This window comes from Kogia breviceps, chromosome 2 (genome assembly GCF_026419965.1).
Source record: "Kogia breviceps isolate mKogBre1 chromosome 2, mKogBre1 haplotype 1, whole genome shotgun sequence".
NCBI lineage: Eukaryota > Metazoa > Chordata > Mammalia > Artiodactyla > Physeteridae > Kogia > Kogia breviceps.
Genome location: NC_081311.1, coordinates 132579941 through 132598972, shown reverse-complemented (window position 1 = coordinate 132598972; position 19032 = coordinate 132579941). Strand labels below are relative to the sequence as shown.

General features: G+C 37.0%; 1 protein-coding gene across 14 annotated transcripts in view; it reads left to right on the top strand.

Annotated features, from left to right (window-relative positions):
• KCNH7 (potassium voltage-gated channel subfamily H member 7) overlaps nt 1-19032 on the top strand; it is a 455266-nt gene that overhangs the window by 295231 nt on the left and 141003 nt on the right. For all 14 annotated transcript variants that reach the window (XR_010839123.1, XR_010839125.1, XR_010839124.1 and 11 more), the window contains one exon: nt 13023-13178. Coding sequence is in view for 11 of the 14 variants with exons in the window: in XM_067026191.1 (XP_066882292.1) it covers nt 13023-13178 (156 nt within the window). In the remaining 3 variants the exon portion in view is untranslated. The remainder of the gene's footprint in view (nt 1-13022; nt 13179-19032) is intronic.

Below are 19032 nucleotides of genomic sequence, written 5' to 3'. Positions count from 1 at the left end.
AACTGAGAGAGGTAACATGTTGACATACAGAATCACTGATCAGCTTCACAGTCATCAGGCAAAAAGAGTCATTGACATTCAGATGGAGGTTCCTATTTAGAGGAGCTAAAGGCTTAACCTTCAGCTGTTGGAATTAACCCGGCTTTTTTTTTTCCTGTCTCACACAGTTTATTTAACAATAGGTAGTAAGAAATCAAATTTAACAGTCTATACAGTGATCCAACATTCATATTTATAAGTAATCAACTTTAATCACATGATTTACAAGTTGAGAGTTTTTGCTTTCTATTTTCAAGTTTTACAGAAAGTGTGTGTGTGTGTGTGTGTGTGTGTGTGTGTGTGTGTGTGTGTGTTGGGGGGGGGCGGGGAGGGAGGCGTGGGCAGGCTAAGGAGGAACAAAGCAAGCAAAGAAGAAACCCCAGGGGCATTTTGCATGTTAAAATCATCCCACTGGAATCGTTTCTTACCCTCTTTTTAATTTTTTCCTTTGTTAGATGTAAAAATAACGAAAAAAATTCTTTCAAGAAACAGAACCACAGTATATAATACATCAATTTGGCAGCTGCCCCTGTATATTTTGAAAAAGTCATTTTTCTCTCTACATGTACAAATTACTTTAATACTTGAAGTTTTTACGATCAGACTTATGGAATAGAAGATTTTCTCAAGCACAAAAGTTGACTTGAGGGGAGGAAAGGGGACTTTTTTTTCCTTTTATTTTAGACATTTTTAAAAGAATGAACATCTTTGCATCCAGAGAAAAAACTTGGTATTTTAATATATATTTATATAGAGAGAGAATGTAATTTTAAAGTAACGTTAACCCCTTTTGTCCTCTGGTTTTAGAAATGTTCATTTCTAACTCTTCCATAAAGTGAGGAAACTAGGGAAAAATGTCAGCCATCTGCACCAGTAAATAATAACTATTAATATTAAATATTTTCATTAATTAAAAAAAAAATAATAAAACCCATTGGAGGTGCAAGGCCGGAGCATGTGGTTGGCTTCACAGACCTCAGCCTCCTCCCAGTGCACATGTCCAGCATATTTCTAGTCATGGGTAAAACCAAAGAGCAGAGGCTTTATCTGCAAAAAATTTCAAATACCAGAGCTGAGATTCATCTGAAAATTAAGCCCCATGTATCTCTGTCAGCAAGTGCTTAGGGAAGACCTTTGGTTAAATATATGGACTGGTAAATTTTCATAAAAGATAAGACAGGAGAAGTTTAGGGCTAAGGGCACAGCAGAGGCAAGGTCTGGGGAGGGAATTATAAAGTTAGAGGCCAATAGGACTGGAAATACAGAGTGTGCATAGGCAGTTAGATGCTCACAAGGGAAATGGGTATATTACAAGCACATTTTGTCCCCTCTCCCCAACTTAAAAATATGATTGGTCCATCTTATTGGCTACAGAACTCAAAATTATGCTTTGATCATCTCTTTATGATAAGAGACACTTCTTTCAATACACATGGCAAGGTTTTAAACTTTGGCAGATGTTGGCTCATTTCATCCTCACAATAACTCCATGAAATGGGTAGCATCATCATTCTGATATTACAGATAGGAAAAAACTGAGTCTCAGAGCATTTAAGTAACTTATTCTAATATCAAACACTGCCAAGTGTCAGATCCAGGAATTAGCCCCTGACAATCTGATGCAGAGGCTTTATGCTTAACCATTACACTCTACATTCTCTCATGGATACAGAAAGTACGTCTTGCCCCTCAGATTAACATGTTGCTGTGTGCGTCAATCAGATCATCCCACCCCACATCTTTCTCTGTGGTCTCAGTGTGTAGCTGGACCATGGCAGTCACTACCCTGCTACCTTGAAAAGGCACTAGGCTTGGTCGTGACTCCTGGTACGGGTAAAACACAAAAGCAACAAGAAGTGTGGTCTGGCTGAATTTTAAATAGAACATCTCTCTGTGTAGCTATGCAACTGTTTCTGGAAAAATATATGCAGGGCAAGATGAACCACTGCAAAGCAATCCCTCCATAAGGCGTCTGCTGCACGTCCATGCCTCTGGCAGCCTTCGGGAATAGAGAACATCTGTCATAGCCACATGCCCCAAAGCTTGGTGTCGAAGCCCAGGAGTTCTCCACTCATGCTGCCAATGGGAGGAAAAAGCCCTGCTTTCACTAGTTTCCAGGACAGGACATCCTTGCTGCTCCTTCTGCTATTTTGTAAAAGTAGCCTAGGCATTTAAAAAATAAAAACGAAAATCCCAAGTTATAATGGTCAAACAGGATAGGAAATTTTGTGAAAAGAGAGGAGTGTTAAATTACCTAGAGAAATATCTTCAGTTTCACCTTTTTCTGCTTCTATCGCTTTTGTCCCAGACAGGCCTACAGAGCCTAATTTTAACCCCGTCAAGTTCTGTGCAAACACAGTGAGAGCAAACCAACAACCAAGAATACACCGTGCACACAGCACACCAGGCATACAGCCGTGCACAGCCTTCGTCAGCAACGACATTCGCATGGCGGTGCCTAGCCTCAGGATTCTACTTGTGTCTGACCTTGACAGTAGTGTGTACATACCAGGGTGAGGTGCAGATTTGCTCTTTTTTTTTTTTTTTTTTTTGCGATACGCGGGCCTCTCACTGTTGTGGCCTCTCCCGTTGCGGAGCACAGGCTCCGGATGCGCAGGCTCAGCGGCCATGGCTCACGGGCCCAGCCGCTCCACGGCATGTGGGATCTTCCCAGACCGGGGCACGAACCCGTGTCCCCTGCATCGGCAGGCGGACTCTCAACCACTGCGCCACCAGGGAAGCCCCAGATTTGCTCTTATGTTGAGTCAGTCCAGTTGGTTCAGTGTTAATGCAGTTTTACTGGGTAAATGGCAGTTTGGTGGGATGGACTTGCTTGAGGTGTATCAGAGGCTTGGTAACATGAGTATGTCTTATGAAAAAAATTTTGAACCAAAAAACAAATATTTACTTGGTGTAAAAACCACAAAGCATTAAAAAATTGTCATAAACGTGCCCCAAAAGTTCCTGATTACAAACATAGACTTGGTTTGCCTGTAAATCAGCCTCAGCTTGTTCTAACACTTATATGTCCCAATACACTAATTCAATCCAAATAGCTCAAAAATTAAATGGGAACCAGGGCTAGGAAGTGGGTAATCATAATAGTACATCTACAGAGACCGTCTAATTTATGAGTCAGACAAGGTGTAAGAGTTTTTCTTCCTTATTTCAATTCCCAAATAATTTCTTAGTGGTTTATCTAGTCTAGAAAGACAATTAAACTTGCTTTTTTCAAAAATCAAGTTTACAAGCATAATGAGAACCTAACACCTGAACATTCATGTAAACAGAGGAAGTGTCAGTGGAAAGGAGTGAGAGTCAACGAATAATTGTAAGTTCACGTATGTTCGCATTTTGAAAATGAAGAGGGAAGACTTCCTGAGAAAACAGAGTGAAAATATTTCCTTGCAGATGTCAGAGTTTTCTCATGGAATATCTGATGCAGAATAGTAATGGAGATTGAATGAGGGCTTCTGTGCTTTAAAACCTGATCTCTGTCAAATAGTATGAACTGAACCTAGTCTGTGAAGTGCTCTATCATATTTCATTTAGTGGTAACCTTCTAACTTACGGGAAAACCATTGCTGCAAAATATGTGATCAAATATGCCAATACTATTTTAGTTGGCTTTCTGAGAGCTTAGATCAGGACCAACACCAGGCAAAATGTATTGCATGGGTAACACTGGCCTTTGCCATTCTCTTTCCCCTCCTGCTTCAGCCCCTTGTTCCCTGTCACTTAAGCATCTAGGTGACCTATGATATTTACTTTCGTCCCTCTCAGAAGGATGTCTTTAAAGCAGGGAGGGAGCTAACCCAATTCACTGTTTTCCAATGGCATTCCAAGGAGCTGGATGTTATTGCAAATTTCTCTAAAACAGTATTTCAGAGTCAAGTTGATTTGGGAAGTGCTGCATTAAACAAAGTAAATATATACCTGTTTTTACAGAAATTCTCAAAACCTCTAGTACAATGATGTGCATTGAGCATCTTCTAGAGGAGAACATTTCCCAAACTGGATCATTAACAGAAAGCCCTTTCCAGTAACATCAATTAACATCTCACTGTTTGGGAAACACTGATGTAAGAGAAAGAGTGAAACTGGAAAGGTCTGAGTTCAAAGCCTGGTTCTACTACTTACTAGAGAAACTTCTTTGAGATAAAGTTTTCTCATGAGAAGCATGTGACACATAGAAGACATTCCGAAAATAGTAGCCATGATTTAATTATACAGTTGTTAATAGTAGTAGTAAAGATAGTATACAGGGATTGAGGGAGCAGAGTGGAGCACCTTTATTCTTAGAAAGCCCAGAGCTGATAAAAAGAAGGAGAGATGGAAAGTGGTCATGGGGCAGTGTATGACTGGATGCATTCAAATGGGATGTGGGGCTGGGCAAGCCTGGACAGATAGATGATGCCTTCCTGTCTCCCAAGTAGCAGAAGGGAATTCTGCCTAAGCCAGGAGGACCATGCAAGACTGAGAGAAAGAAGTGGAAAGAATTTTAGTTCTCAGGCCATTGCTTATAAAAGATAAAAACCTCTTAGAAGTTACCTGATTTAAAAATCATGGAACTCAGGGTCTTGGCATAAAGAAGGAATTGGAACCAAGTAGCCTACCCAGGCTACTTTCATGGAAAGGGGAAGAAATGCCCCAAAATCAAGGGCAAGGAGAGACTGTGCATGGCTTACTTTTCATCTGCAAATAGGAATGATAATGGTACCATCATCAATTTTTTGTGAAGGTGCAAATGTATTAAGGTACGTAAAGCCCTTAGAACAGTGGCTGGCACCCAATAGACGTTAGCTATTATTATTACCTTTCTTTCTAAATTGTGCTTTCAAATACTGATCATGGTACTTCTCGAGCAAATCCAGAAATAAAGATTGCTTCATACATTTCTACTATATACCAAATTCTCCGCACTATGGAGCTTGCCAAAAGAGACAGGGTTCTGTTATCACAAAGTTACCTGGTATATAGTATACTTTTTACAGGCAATAGGAACAGTCCACAGGGACAGGAAAAATATGGGAATCAAACTAAGGGCCTCGTCACTACAAAGTTAAGGAGACACATGTTAAGACACTAGAAGATAAAAGAATCTTCCATCTACTAAGCTGTCATTCTGTTCAAATTGATGTCTGAGGTACTGTCTCCTCTGAAGACAAGGGGATTAAGCTGATGGATTTATCTCTGAAGTTCCTTAAGAGCTGAATGACTCAATTTCATCATCAAACCTTTGAAGGAAATTGAACCACCATTTCAATGGTTGAGAAAGTGGTTTTCCTACTCTATTTAATAACAATTAAACTTGTTTATTGCTCACTTTCTACATGCCAGACTCCATGCTAAGTACTCTCAATGTATTGTCTAATTTCACCTTCCCAACAATACTGTGAAGTGGGTACTCTCCCTTCCTTTCCTCACTTTTCAGATGAGGAATCTCAGTCTTGGAGAGATTAAGTAACCTACCCAAGGTCACTCAGCAAATAATAGCAGAGCCATGTCTGTCTAATTCCAGGGACTGCACAGAGCTACATATCCAAGGAATTTACCACTCACTGGCACTGCCTCAGCACTTTCTGAATGTTTAAAATTGTTGTAAATAAGATGTAATTAAAAATAAATAATTCGTGCTGTTGACATTTCAGTGCTAATACTACCACACAGGGTATGAGCGTGACAACAAGGCTTGTGTAAATTAGGCTAGTTCTTCATTTTGCAAATAAAAGGCATATATATAATCTCTCCTGGAAATTTGGAAAGGGTACTACTTCTAGTCCCATGTTACTCCATCAGGTACCTAAACTATCTAAATATGTTCACAGTTGTTCAATTTAATCATGTTGGTGATTGTTATGTTAAATCTATGTATGTTGGTGACTATTATGTTAAGCTTATTTCTTTAGACCTAATGCATTGTCAGAGGCGCAGCTCAGTTCTTTTGTTAATAATGTTTTTTGTATAAAGTGGTTTTGCTAGCTCACGTAGTTCCTCCTCTTGTGCTCTCAGTAGACTCCTTTAGGTTTAAACAGGTGACTGGTACCGTAAGAGAATGGGCGAATATTAGAAGACTTGCCTCCCACAAGCAGTCAAGTTTGACCCAATCCACAAGGCCAGACAGACTATATGGGCTCATTGGAATTACCTATTCCATTTATTCTTGTTGATATGATATTGTATGAGTTATTAATAGTCTTTCTAAAAGTGCCTTCTGTCTCTTCACTTAGCTCCTCTACCTTTTGAAATTACTTCTCTAACACATTACTAGGACCTAAAAGAGCCGTGTCCTCAGTCTGTACACTAAAATACTTCCTCTGAAGATACTCTCATACTTAAAACAATCACTGTATCCCCAACACCAAAAGCTGAATTTCAAGAACATAGAAGGCCATCAGGACATGACCTCCTATGGCTCAAGCCTTGTCCATCACTTCCCAGTTCACACTCTGTGCTCTAGTATACAATTAGTCTATGTAAACCAAGTTACTCGACAAACTAACAAAAAATGTTTCATGTGTCCATGTCTTCCCAGCAGCCAGAGCCTACCACTTCCCTTTCCCAAGTCATTGCAATGCCCACAAAGGGCTGCTTCCTCAGCCACCCTCCACTCCCATCCCACTCCCCTGCTCTGTTATCTCTCTGACCTGGATCTCTTACCACTTTCCTCTCAGCTTAATCTGTTTAAGCAACACTAGCTGCCTGCCCTGACATGCTCCACCTCAGGGCATCTTAGCTCAGGCTGCCATAACAAAGTACCACAGACTGAGTGGCTTAAATAACAGAGAATTATTTTCTTACAGTTCTGGAGGCACAAAGTCCAAGGTCAAGGTGCTAGCAGCATTAGTTTCTGGTAGGAGCTCTCTTCTTGGCTTGTAGATGGCTGCCTTCTCACTGGGTCCTCACATGGCCTTTCTTCTGCGTGTGCAGACTCCTGATATCTTTTCTTCTTCTTATAAGAATGCTAGTCCTATTAGGTTAGGGCCCCACCCTTATGTCCTTATTTAACCTTAATTACCTCCTTGTAGGCCTTATCTCTGAGTATAGTCACATTGGGGGTGAGTCTTGTTCCAGGATTCCATGATGGTCCTCTCCCGTTCTTTAGGTCATAAATTGTCCAAAAGTGATATTGATATCAGCAAGCAATGACTTATATGGTGTGAACTGAGGGATATCTGAAAGGTCTTATCCACACATCCAAAATATTTCTTCTATATAGAGGCCACATTAGAGCTCATCTTGTGATAATTGTTGTTTTTCACTACTCCCCTTAAAAAAATTATCCAGAAAGTGGTAATCCATTATGTCATCAATAGTTCTATGAGAAATTAATATATCTAATGATGCACCTCATTGATAGGAAGAGGTTCATAATATTTCATCTTGGAGGCTTGGAGAGAGCAGAAGATGGAAGAGGTTCTGAGAAAATGAAATAAAAGGAAACATTACATACTGAAAAGTCAAGTACAAATTTGGCTCGTTTCTCTCTTGTGCCTCCACTTGGCTATATCTAATATTAATAGTTATTATTTACTGGTGCAGATGGCTGACATTTTCCCCTAGTTTCCTCACTTTATGGAAGAGTTAGAAAAGAACATTTCTAAAACCAGAGGACAAAAGGGGTTAATGTTACTTTAAAATTACATTCTCTCTGTATATAAATATATATTAAAATACCAAGGGTTTTTTTTTTTTTTTTTTTTTTTTTTTTTTTTGCGGTACACGGGCCTCTCACTGTTGTGGCTCTGGATGGATGGCCCAGCCGCTCCGCTCCGCTCCAGGACCGGGGCACGAACCCATGTCCCCTGCATCGGCAGGAGGACTCTCAACCACTGCGCCACCTGGGAAGCCCCACCTGGTTATATCTTAAGTCATTTGTGACTGGGTAGCTTTCTCCTTCTAAGAAGTATAACAGTCCTTTTTTGCTTTTGTAATAGGCTCTTCAATTTAAAAAACAATGCTGCCTCTTTAATAATGCCTTTGTATGTTTACTTTTTATTCTAGGACAGGTCTCCAATGGTATTTTTTTAATCTCAAAGAGCCCCCCCCCATCCCAATCTACTAGAAAGAAAGGAATTTAAAACTCTGAGGCATTCAGTAAACCTATCAGCTCAGAGAATAATAATCTCCACTTGGTGCCCAGAAATACAAGCAAACAGTGTAGCTTGTGGTTCCAAGAATGGTAAAAGCTTGGAGGAAATTACATAGACTTGAGAGTTAACTTTCCCCTCTGGAGACCCTCCAACAAGAGGCAAAAGTTAATAGCTCACAGTGTTGAGTTTTGCTCCATGCCAGGTACTGTTCTAAGAGCTTTATACCTGTATGAGTTCTACTGAACAGTGCAAAGCTCGGATTATGAACAAAATGCAAGCTAACTTCTATTTTTCATCATCCCATTAAACTTTATTCCCCAGAGTAATTCCCTACTGACTTTGGATGGTATTTGGCAGATCCTTCCCTTATTAGGTCACTCCCAGATAATAAAGCCTTCTGGTTACTTTCTGTTACACAAATGGTCTCACTTCTAAAATTACAGTTCCCAGCCAGCTTCAGGTCAGAAGGCAATGGGAAGCCAGCTTCAACCTCCTACCCTTTATCCTTTCCCCACAATCTACAAGGTGTAGCTCCCTACTTCCCCTTTAATTTTACCTACTGTCCAAGCCTGTCCTATGCCACAACCGCCATGCTGGCTTCCATACTGTTCCTTGAGCTCACAGCCATGCTTCCACCTAAAGGATTTTGCACTGGCAGAGCTACATAGCCCACCTCCCCATTTCCTAAGTGTCTTTGCTTACATGTCATTCTGCAGGAGAAGCATTCCCTTACCACTGTCATTATCTACCACCTTGTTCTTCATTCTTCTTCATCATTGTACTTATTTTTACTTGATATATGTGTTTATTAATGATGTCTCCCCCAGTAGGATATACGTTTTACAAGTTCAAGACCTTGATTTGTTTTCTCACTGCTGTTCTTCTCATTACCATCTGAGAACTCAGACCAGTTCCTGACCCAATATTAGGTGCTCAGTAGACATTTTTTGATTTCAGGGTAACGATACCCCATGAGTACAAACAGTAGAATAAAACATCTTTCAAGCAGCTCAGAAGGAAGAGTCTTGGTATTTTGTTTTAAAATGCCCCTAGGAGTTAATTAATAAAGGAGTAACTATTCAGATTACCACGAGTTTGCTTGCTCTGTGGCTACAGTTAAAAATTAACATTCTAAACATTTTATTAAAATTAGCACTGTTCCTTCTAAGCAGCCTTTCCCACTTTGACAGTGTTTTCACTCAGGAGACAAAACATGGAAATGAACCTGAGTCTAACTAATATTAGTATAATTGCATGTATAATTTTATAATCATTGGATAATGTTATTGTAAATAAGCTGCTTCTTAAAAAAACATTATTAGTTTCATTTGAATACAAGATTTATTTCACCAAGGCCTGAACTTTTTATTTCCAGATTTTGTTTTTTAGTTCTCTTATTTAAACATTATTGAAAGTGTCTGTTTTTGTCTTCATTGCTAGATTAGTATTTGCTGGGTTATGCTTCCATTTCTCTTGCTCCCGCTGTTGCAATCAAGAAAAATATTTAGGAACACACAGTAATGACTTTTTAGAGTAATGTTGCTTTACAAAAGTAGTATCTTAACAGAACTTGTAGTTTGTAGCATTATGCAAGCTAAACTGTTTTTGCACTGTAAAATGTATTTGATTCTTCTCCTCTTATAAATTCCATATATCTCCTTTCAGTATCTGCTTTCCAGGAGTCTATGCAAGATTGATGAAGACATTAAATACTAAAACTAAAAGAGAAAAAAATGTAAATGTGTGTCTTCAGTTGACTTTAAAGGAGATATATCGCTCAATAGAAACATGCAGGGAACAATGATAGTGGGCAGTAATCCTAGATTAATTACACTTACTCAATATGCTTATGCAACCAACGCATATGGCCAAACTTTTTTTTTTTTTTTTTTTTTTTGTCGTACATGGGCCTCTCTCACTGCTGTGGCCTCTCCCGTTGCGGAGCACAGGCTCCAGACGCGCAGGCTCAGCGGCCATGGCTCACGGGCCCAGCCACTCCGCGGCATGTGGGATCCTCCCAGACCGGGGCACGAACCCGTGTCCCCTGCATCAGCAGGCGGACTCTCTCAACCACTGCGCCACCAAGAAAGCCCCAAACTTTTTAATAAAGCACCGTAACTGTATGACTTATTGCACTGGACAGTAAATGTACAAGCATTAGTATGGAAAGACAGGATTTTTGTCCCATATTACTGAAAGCAAAATTTCTTTGCCCTATTACAAACCTATTAGAGCTCTATTGCTACATCTTTTATTTATTGATCTGTCAAAAAACCGTGCTTTATGTTTTATTGTACAATCAGCAGTAAACCTCAGACGTTGAAAGATTTGAAACTGTGAAGTAACAAATCTGTGAATTCACAATGATATTCTAAATGATCCAGGAAATGTCATTTTAAGTGGTAAAATCAATATGTATTTTGGTTCATTAGCAAAATACATAATGGCTATTTCTAGCATCTCCTCAGACTCTCTGTTTAATCATTTTGTATTGTGATGCCTGGCCTGAAGCTATTCTATTTTTAGTGCTAATGAAACAGCTCTAAATTGCTTATTTTCTGTTTACTAAAGTCATCCTGTTTGTTACCATGGAAACTATGACAACTGCTCTAGCTAACTATTTAATTAAATGAATTGAAGATGTAGCTGAAGACTGTGAAGGTGCAGCACCTCATTCTTAAGATGTACTTTCCAACAGCTGCAAAACTATGGCCATATCTATAGAAAAAAATGAAATTAATTATGAATAACATCATCTACATTTCAAACTGAGGAGGCTTATCCACATTTGAAAATCTGAATCAACACTAGCACATAGACATCCCCAACTTACAGAGAGTATATGTTCTAAAAGTGTATTTGTAAATCACTTCCTTGGAAATTGGAACACATTAACCCATAGAAACAATTTCATAAATAATAATTAGAGCTCCAGGGCCATCCTCAAAAGCCCTTCGACCTGTGATGTCTCCATCTATAGCAATATTAGCAGTAGCCTTTGTTCTCAGCTCTGGCAGCAGGAGCCATTTCACAGGGATGAGAAGAAAGGAAAGAGTTTTCTCCTACTTTGTTTTTAATAATGAGAGCATACATGGAACACCATTTTAGAATACTAGCATCCAGAGTAGATGTTGGAGCTCTCAATGCCCCTGTCTCCAGCCTCTTGAGGTCCCCTTATTACAGACCCTCCTGAGTTGGTCCTCACCGAGGGTCCCCCTGCCCAATGTCATTCGAGCCAATAGAAGAAGACTGAGTGCGGTTCAGAAGCAAAGGAAAGTTTATTCTTTGATCAAAACTGAATCAAAATGGAGAGGAGGTGTGAGCTCCTGCTCTAGAGTCCACGCTCTGCCTCCACCCACGGCCGCCTACCCTGCCCGCAAAGGCTGTGGACGGGGCTGCTTTATAGGGCTCCGACAGTGGGGAAGGGGGGTGGAGTTCTGGTGAGTGGGGTGGGGCTAAGGCTCCTCTAGGCTCCAGATTGCAGTGCCAGGGACGCAGCGACTCTGCACGAGGCCCACTGAGTTGGCGTGTCGGGCGCAGCCATTTTGCACTAGGAACTCTGGTCTGAAGTGCTGGGTGCAAGGCCGCTGCCCGAGGCACCCTATGAGCAAATGAAGCTAGACTAAGCACAGAAGAAGAGGTTAGACCGTATCTAATCACCTAGATTCCATCTTATTTTTCCTGGGGACCCAATGGGCTTTGCCAGTGACACTCTCACTTTTGCACATCTCCCTTCGGAGTTTCATGCCAGACAGATCTTGCTCCCACCCTGATCCTGCCTCTACATTGAACCATCCTTCTCCTCAAGATGCAAAAAGGTCCCAGCTAATTGTTTAGAAAAGAAAAAAGAGAGAGAATGCAATCAAAGTACTCTCTATTGCCTAAATGATTGAACTCTTCCTGAAATGTTTGCATTTTTAAAAATACAATATGTTTTGAACCCAAATAAATCCCTAACCTGTGAGATTTCCATCACCACAACTAAAGAAAATATTCAGAGGGTCAATGTGTGAGGAAACTGCTCTGAGGGAATACTCAGCTTTAGAAGTCAGACCCAAGAAGTCAGTCAGAAGTCAGTTGATTTAAAAGAACTCAGCTTCTTGACTGTCTTCTCTAAATCTTGGATCTTGGGTTTTCTGTTCAAAGATGGATGGCAGTGGTTAGTTGTAAACTGAGTCATCCCTTTGTTCATTTCATTTCTAGGAGTTTCTAATTGTATCTTATTAGCCCTATAATCGTGCTTTTAAAAGAATATCATCTTCCCGGTTAAAAAGATCAAATTAACACAATAATATAGACAAAAGTTTTGTTCTTATTTTCTAACAGAATACAAACCAAACAAAATCGTTGTGATTTAAGCATTGTGAATTTTACACAAAAAAGGAAAGAATTATTAGGACATGTTTAAGACAAAGTCAGTAATTTTTATTTGATGTCTAAGAAATTAAAGAAGAAAAAGGAAATAATTTGAGATTATTCCATGATGAGAAAAAATTAGTTATCTTAATTATTTATAGAGCTATATTTTATATAGATTCAGAATTAATCAAAATATATAAGAAAAGGCTGACAGTTATTTCTAGAAAGTTAAAGAATGTCTTTTTAAATTATTGTTAAAGTGGTGAGTATAAAAATAAATAAGATTTGATTCCGTTTTTCCATAATGTAGTACTTGAATTTGCCTGTAAAATCTTTCTGGGAAATTTGTGCATTTTTACATAAATATATGTGCAATAAAATATGATATTTAAAAATCAAATTTTAATTGAATTTCAGTGGTCATTTAGGATAGAAAATTCTATAGGGCTTTGTTAGAATTTTAATATTACTGACACTCCAAAATGAAGACATATTTTTGACCTTACACTCATTTTTTTTTTATCTCCTTAGGTTCTACTTTCATTTGTAACACTCACATAATTCCAGTGAAAAACCAAGAGGGCGTGGCTATGATGTTCATCATTAATTTTGAATATGTGACGGATGAAGAAAATTCTGCTTCCCCAGAGAGGCTAAATACAATATTACCAGTCAAAACTGTAAACCGTAAGTAAAAGGCAACATAATACTCTTGATACCCTGCTACTGTAGTAATTTTAATACATGCTTTTGATTCAGTTCTCAAAATGTTTGCATTTTAAGTAAAATAATTTTGCATATAAAAAAGCCATAGCTGACATTATCCATCAGTGCCTAACAGAAGTGATCAGCTGCTTTCAAAGCCATTTGACTTGGTTATACCAAACTTATTTAGCCAGTCCCCTACTGATGAACATTTAAGTTGTTTCCAAATTTTGGCTATTGTAATAATGGCAGAATGAACTGTGCATATGTATTTTCATGTGTATATGTACATTCTTAGACAAAATTATCTTCAGAGTAAGGTTCTATAAGTGTTATTCCTGGGTCAAAGGGTAAATGAATATGTAATCTTCTTAGATACTGTCAAACTCCTCTCCTTATGTTTGAACCATTTTACACTAATACCAATGTATTACATAATACAATACAATGTATTGTATATACATTGTATATAATATTGTATATACAATGTATATAATACAATGTATTATATCTTTCCTCCAAAGCCTTGCTAACAGAGAGTCAGTCTTCTCGATTTTTGTCATGATAAGTGAGAAGCAATACCTCAATTAGTTTAGTTTACATTTCTCTTATTATGAGTGAAGTTCACATATTTAAGCACTATGGACATTTCTTTTTCTATCAATTGTCCATTTCTTTTATACATTTTCAACTTTTTTGTCTTTTTCTGTTAAATTGTGGAGTAAGTGGCAAATCTCTTCCCCAGAAAATTATCTTTTATCTTTTTCCTGATTTTTGTCACACAAAGCCTTTATTTTTTTGTAATGTGGCTAAATTTATCAACCTTTTCTTTTGTCGGTTCTGAATTTTTTAGTCATAATTAGAAAAGCTTTCTCCATTCCAAGGTTGTAAATAAATTCGTATTTTTTTCTAGACATCTTTTTTAGGATCTCTAATCCATTTTAAGTTTAGCTTGGTCTATAGTGCAAGTTATAAATTTGATTTGTCATTTTATCAATGGCTTTCCAGTTGTTCTAACATCAATTATTAGAAAGTCTGTCTTTCACCAGTAATTTGAGATATCACTTTTATCACATACTAAACTTTCTTACGTGGATGAGTATATTCTGGTCTTTCTATTCTGTTCTCTTGATCTGTGTCACTGAGAATCACACTGTTTTAAATGTACAGTTAACCTCTTATATGACATACTCCTTTAATATTAATTTTCAGGGTTTAAGGTTATTTCTTGTTGCATATTCCACATGAACATTAGAAACAACTTGTTTGGATAAAAAAAAATCCCCATGGTATTTTTATTGGATTCAGATTAATTTTATAAATTAATTGGAGGAAAAGTAACATTTTTATGATATTGAGTCATTCTATACAGGAATATGTATATGTATTTTCATTTTTAAATCTAATTTTTGTGTCTTTCAAGGGTGTTTAAAATTTTTCCTTATTGTTTACTTTGCTACTTGACATTTAACATGTTTTGTTATTGCTGCTATTATAAATAGGATCTTCTCTTTAATTATTATCTTCTAATAATTTTTAAGGCTACTGATTTTTTCTGAGTATGTTAATTTTATGGTCTATCTTAGTGAGTTTGCTTAGTTTGCAGTGGCTTATACATTGTTCTGAGTTTTTCAAATGTTCTATAATATCAAATAAAGATTACTTTACATTTTCCTTTCCAATTCTTATACATCTAATAGTTTTCTCTTGTCTAATTGTGCTGGCTATTACCTCCAACATATCGTTAAAAAGCAACTGATAGTGAACATCAATTGTTCCTGAATTTTGTGTGAACGCCACCAGCAATTCCCATTAATTCAAATGATGGCATGTGGTTGAGTGGAATGTGTTTTATAATTTTATAGAAGTTTCCATTGACTTGTATTTATTAAGAATGGGTGTTGAAACTTGTAAATTGCCTTTTCAGCATCTGTGGAAATGAGTGTGCTATTCTGTTTCCTTATTTTTATGGTAAATTTTATTAATAGAGTTACTAACATGGAACTATTCTTACATCCCTGGAAGGAACCACATTTGGACATGATGTATTTCATCTTGTAATACTGAATTCTTTTCATCTAAAATTAATTTAGGATTTTGCATCGATCCTCATCAGGGAAATTGCTCTCCAATTTTTGAACATGTATATGCAATTTCGTTAGGTATTATTATCAATGTTATAGTTCCTTAGGAAAATAATTTGAAGTTTCTTCTCTATTTTCTACTCTACATAACCATTTAAATAGTTTGGGGATGATCTGGACTTTAAAAGTTAAGTACAATTCCCCTGTAAAATCATCTAAACCTGGTACTTATTTGTGGAGTAGCTTTTTAACAATTATTTTCTCCAGAGACTGGACTATTCAAATTATCCAGCTCAACTAGTATCAGTATCTTTGCACTCCTAAGTATGCTTAGTCTTCTACCGTTCAGTTTGTCAGTTTAAATTATATCATTTCACTCCCAGTTTTTACCAAGAAGGCACTCAATGAGCTTATTTTATATTTCCTTCTTCTTCCATTTTGTTTGGTTGTGATACTTCTAGCTTCTCAGAGGATGTAATTTACATACTTCTCACTTTTGTTCTGGCCTTAAATTTCTAGTGAAATGTATTCAATGCTCACTTCTTGTCTTTTTGTCAAAGTTTCCGCAAACATAACTTCTTGGATAAAGTTCACCTCTTCAGGAAATGTTCATGAGTTAATCAACACTGTTTTTCTATAGCCTTCACACTTGGAGGACAGCCTGGGTAGATATAAGATATTTGGCCCACACTTTTTGCCCTGTGAACATGGTAGACAGTGTTCCACTCTTCTTGCATCAAATGTTGCTAATGAGGAATCTGATGCCAATCCACTTGTCTGCCCTTTGTAAGGGATTTTGTTAATTTTCCAAGTCCCAGAAAATTTCAGAAATAAATTAATAATGGTAGATTTTAATACTCCTATTTCAAACCAAGACAGACTTTTAAAGTCTAAAACTATTGCTTGCATATGTCTGGATTTGACGTTATAAGCCAATTTTCCTGGCTACATGGTGGGCCCTTTCAATATGTACATTCAATTCAAGTTATAGTTCAGGAAATTTTATTGAATTATAATTTTTAATATTTATTGTATTTCTTTTGGTTTATTTGTCTTCCTCAGGGACTCAAATAATATGGATGTTGCACCTTCTTTGCCTGTCTTTCATATCCATCACTTTCTCTCTGGTCCTTTTTTCTCTCTTTATTCTATTTTATTTTCTTAGCTTCTCTCATTTCTAGCCTCTATTCTTGTGGTTTGCTTGTAATGTGTCTTAATTTTTTAGGTGATTTTGTCTTTTTCTTTCCTAAATTTAGTACCTGTATTCTTTCAGTTCTTGCTTTGCATTTTCTTCTTATTTGTCCAGTTTTTATTCTATGTTTTTGAGTTCCTAATTTATAATCTTATTTCATATCTCTAATTACTGGTTTAAATTTTTTTAATTTATTTTGGGATGTTATATATCTATTCTGTTTCATAACCAGATATTTAGCGCACTTTCCTCTGCAAAGTATGTTTTTATTCCCATTTCATGTTTTTCTCTTATGATATTTTTATATGAATATTAGAGTATTCTTGTTCATGAAGGACTTTCCTGGACCATCACTAGCAAGAAATCTGGGGGGGGGGGATGCAAAGGGAATGGGTTTTGTTTGCATGCCTTTTAAAATTTTTCAGTTCCAAGTCTCATTCGTATATAGCAAGGAGTTTGTAAATTTGGAGGGTTTGTCGGGAGGGGGGTTACTTGTTCTTTAAAATATATGGCACTGCCTGTTTTTGTTGTTTGTTTGCTTGTTTTAGTCTTCTGAATATTCTGTCCCCTCTTATATTAATAAGGGGACATTATGTTTATCTGCTTCCTTATTTCCCAACCTCCAAGGGACAATTCCACCTTTGAATATCCCTCCCCCTCTCCAAGATGTAGTGCTTTTCCAAGGCTGATATCTGGAGTCTTGTGCACTTTTCTAGCCACTTTCTATTGTCTCTCTAGTAACCAATGCTTTGTCCATTAAGGTCACAGAACTTCTCTCAGTATTTCTCACTCAGTGTTAAACCTCTTCTCCCAAGGGTAAACCCTATTTGATATGTGTTCCATTACTCTAAGGAGACTTCTGAACTCCCACCTCACCACTTTTTCCACTTAGCTTCTGCCTGACTATTGCCGTGTACTCTTCTTAGCCAATTCTGCTGGTCTTTGGCATTTATTTATCTGACTATATGTAAATTAAAGTTTGTAATGTCTCTTTCTCTAATTACTCTTTAGGCTTAGTTTATGGGTATTTTTATTTGCCTCCCTTTTTGATCTCTGTGGTTTTTAGGAGGATCTATGAGTAAATGAAAATTTAAGTTACTGTCATTGTCTGTGGGAAGCTGGAAGCCTTATCACAAAACTGTAGTATTTGCATAAATAAATTGTTATACTATATATGTAAATCAGATAGCAAAATATATGTAAAATAAAAAACACAGTCCCAAAAGCCTATGTTGTAAACTGAATTAATACTAAATCAAATGTACTCCAGCTGAAAATTTCTCATAGTTACTGCTTTAGGTACGTCTAAATGACAGTACAGTATCCTGTTAAGGCAATATTGGGACAAATATATTAATGTAATACAATCCCAATATTTTCAATATTTTATTCTAAGCAATATCACACTTGAGAAAAACTCTCTATTAAAACCAGCAATCTGTCAGTCTCCCAGGTGACATGTTTAGAACAAAATTGAAGTACTATAAAAAACTATTGTAATTCTAAAGACTTGTTCCTTTAAGTTGATGACTGTTTTTGATATCTTTATATTTTCTACTAACAAACTTAGACATTACTGAATGGTTCCTGAGAGTATACTTTAGGTAATGTCAGCCTGTATTTTGGTAGTGAATGTCAATGAGATAATTTGTTTGGGGGAAGCCTAGTTTTGTTTCTTATTGTCTTCAATAAGTCTTCATTTTCCTCCCAAAGTAGCTGTTTTTCATGGTCCATCAAGTTGGATGGGAGTAAAAAAGGGAGTAGTGTATCAGCCGTATGACAGAAAAGGGGATTTTAAAAAAATTAAGTATTCATTTCAAACTGAAATACAAATGGAGAATTGAAACTTTGATTTCTTGAATGGAAGACAATCTATACAGAAGCCTCCCAGGTATCATACATAATCTATGCAATTTTATACTAGGATTCAGATGGCATCTCTTGTGCAAGTCATAGCAAATTCAGTAGATTGTTTCTTATTATGTGAACATGAATGGTTTCCCTACACTGCAGCTGTCACTCATATAGGGAATCATTGGAGAGGGTACAAATATGCAGATAAAATTGTTTCCAGAGCATTACAAAGGGCTATTATTTACAACCATTATATTGGTTTCAATTATATCTCCTGTCATTATACGCTTTAAATTACTCTTTACTTGGTGTCAATTTTTGAGGAGTTGATTGTTAAATCAAGCAGAAAAGTTAAAGAGAGACAAATTATATTTGGTAGCTTCTGATACTATCCAATTTCTACTTCTGATACTATCCAATTTCTGATCTTTGGAAAACTTTTTTTTCTTAAAGTATAATTTTATTACCTGTGTGAAATAATATGTTGGCTATTTCAAACATTGTTGCTCCATCAGTAGCCTCTAAAACAAATAACTCAATAAGGAAATAAAAGCAAATCAAATTTTGATACACCCTGTTTTGCAGAAACATCTCAACTTTCAGAAAGCTTAATTTCTTATCTAAATAAGGAGTGTGTAAGTGTGTGTGTGTCTCGGGGTGTAGGCATGCTCTTGTGTTGGAATTTAAGTGAAAGTAATGGGGAGAG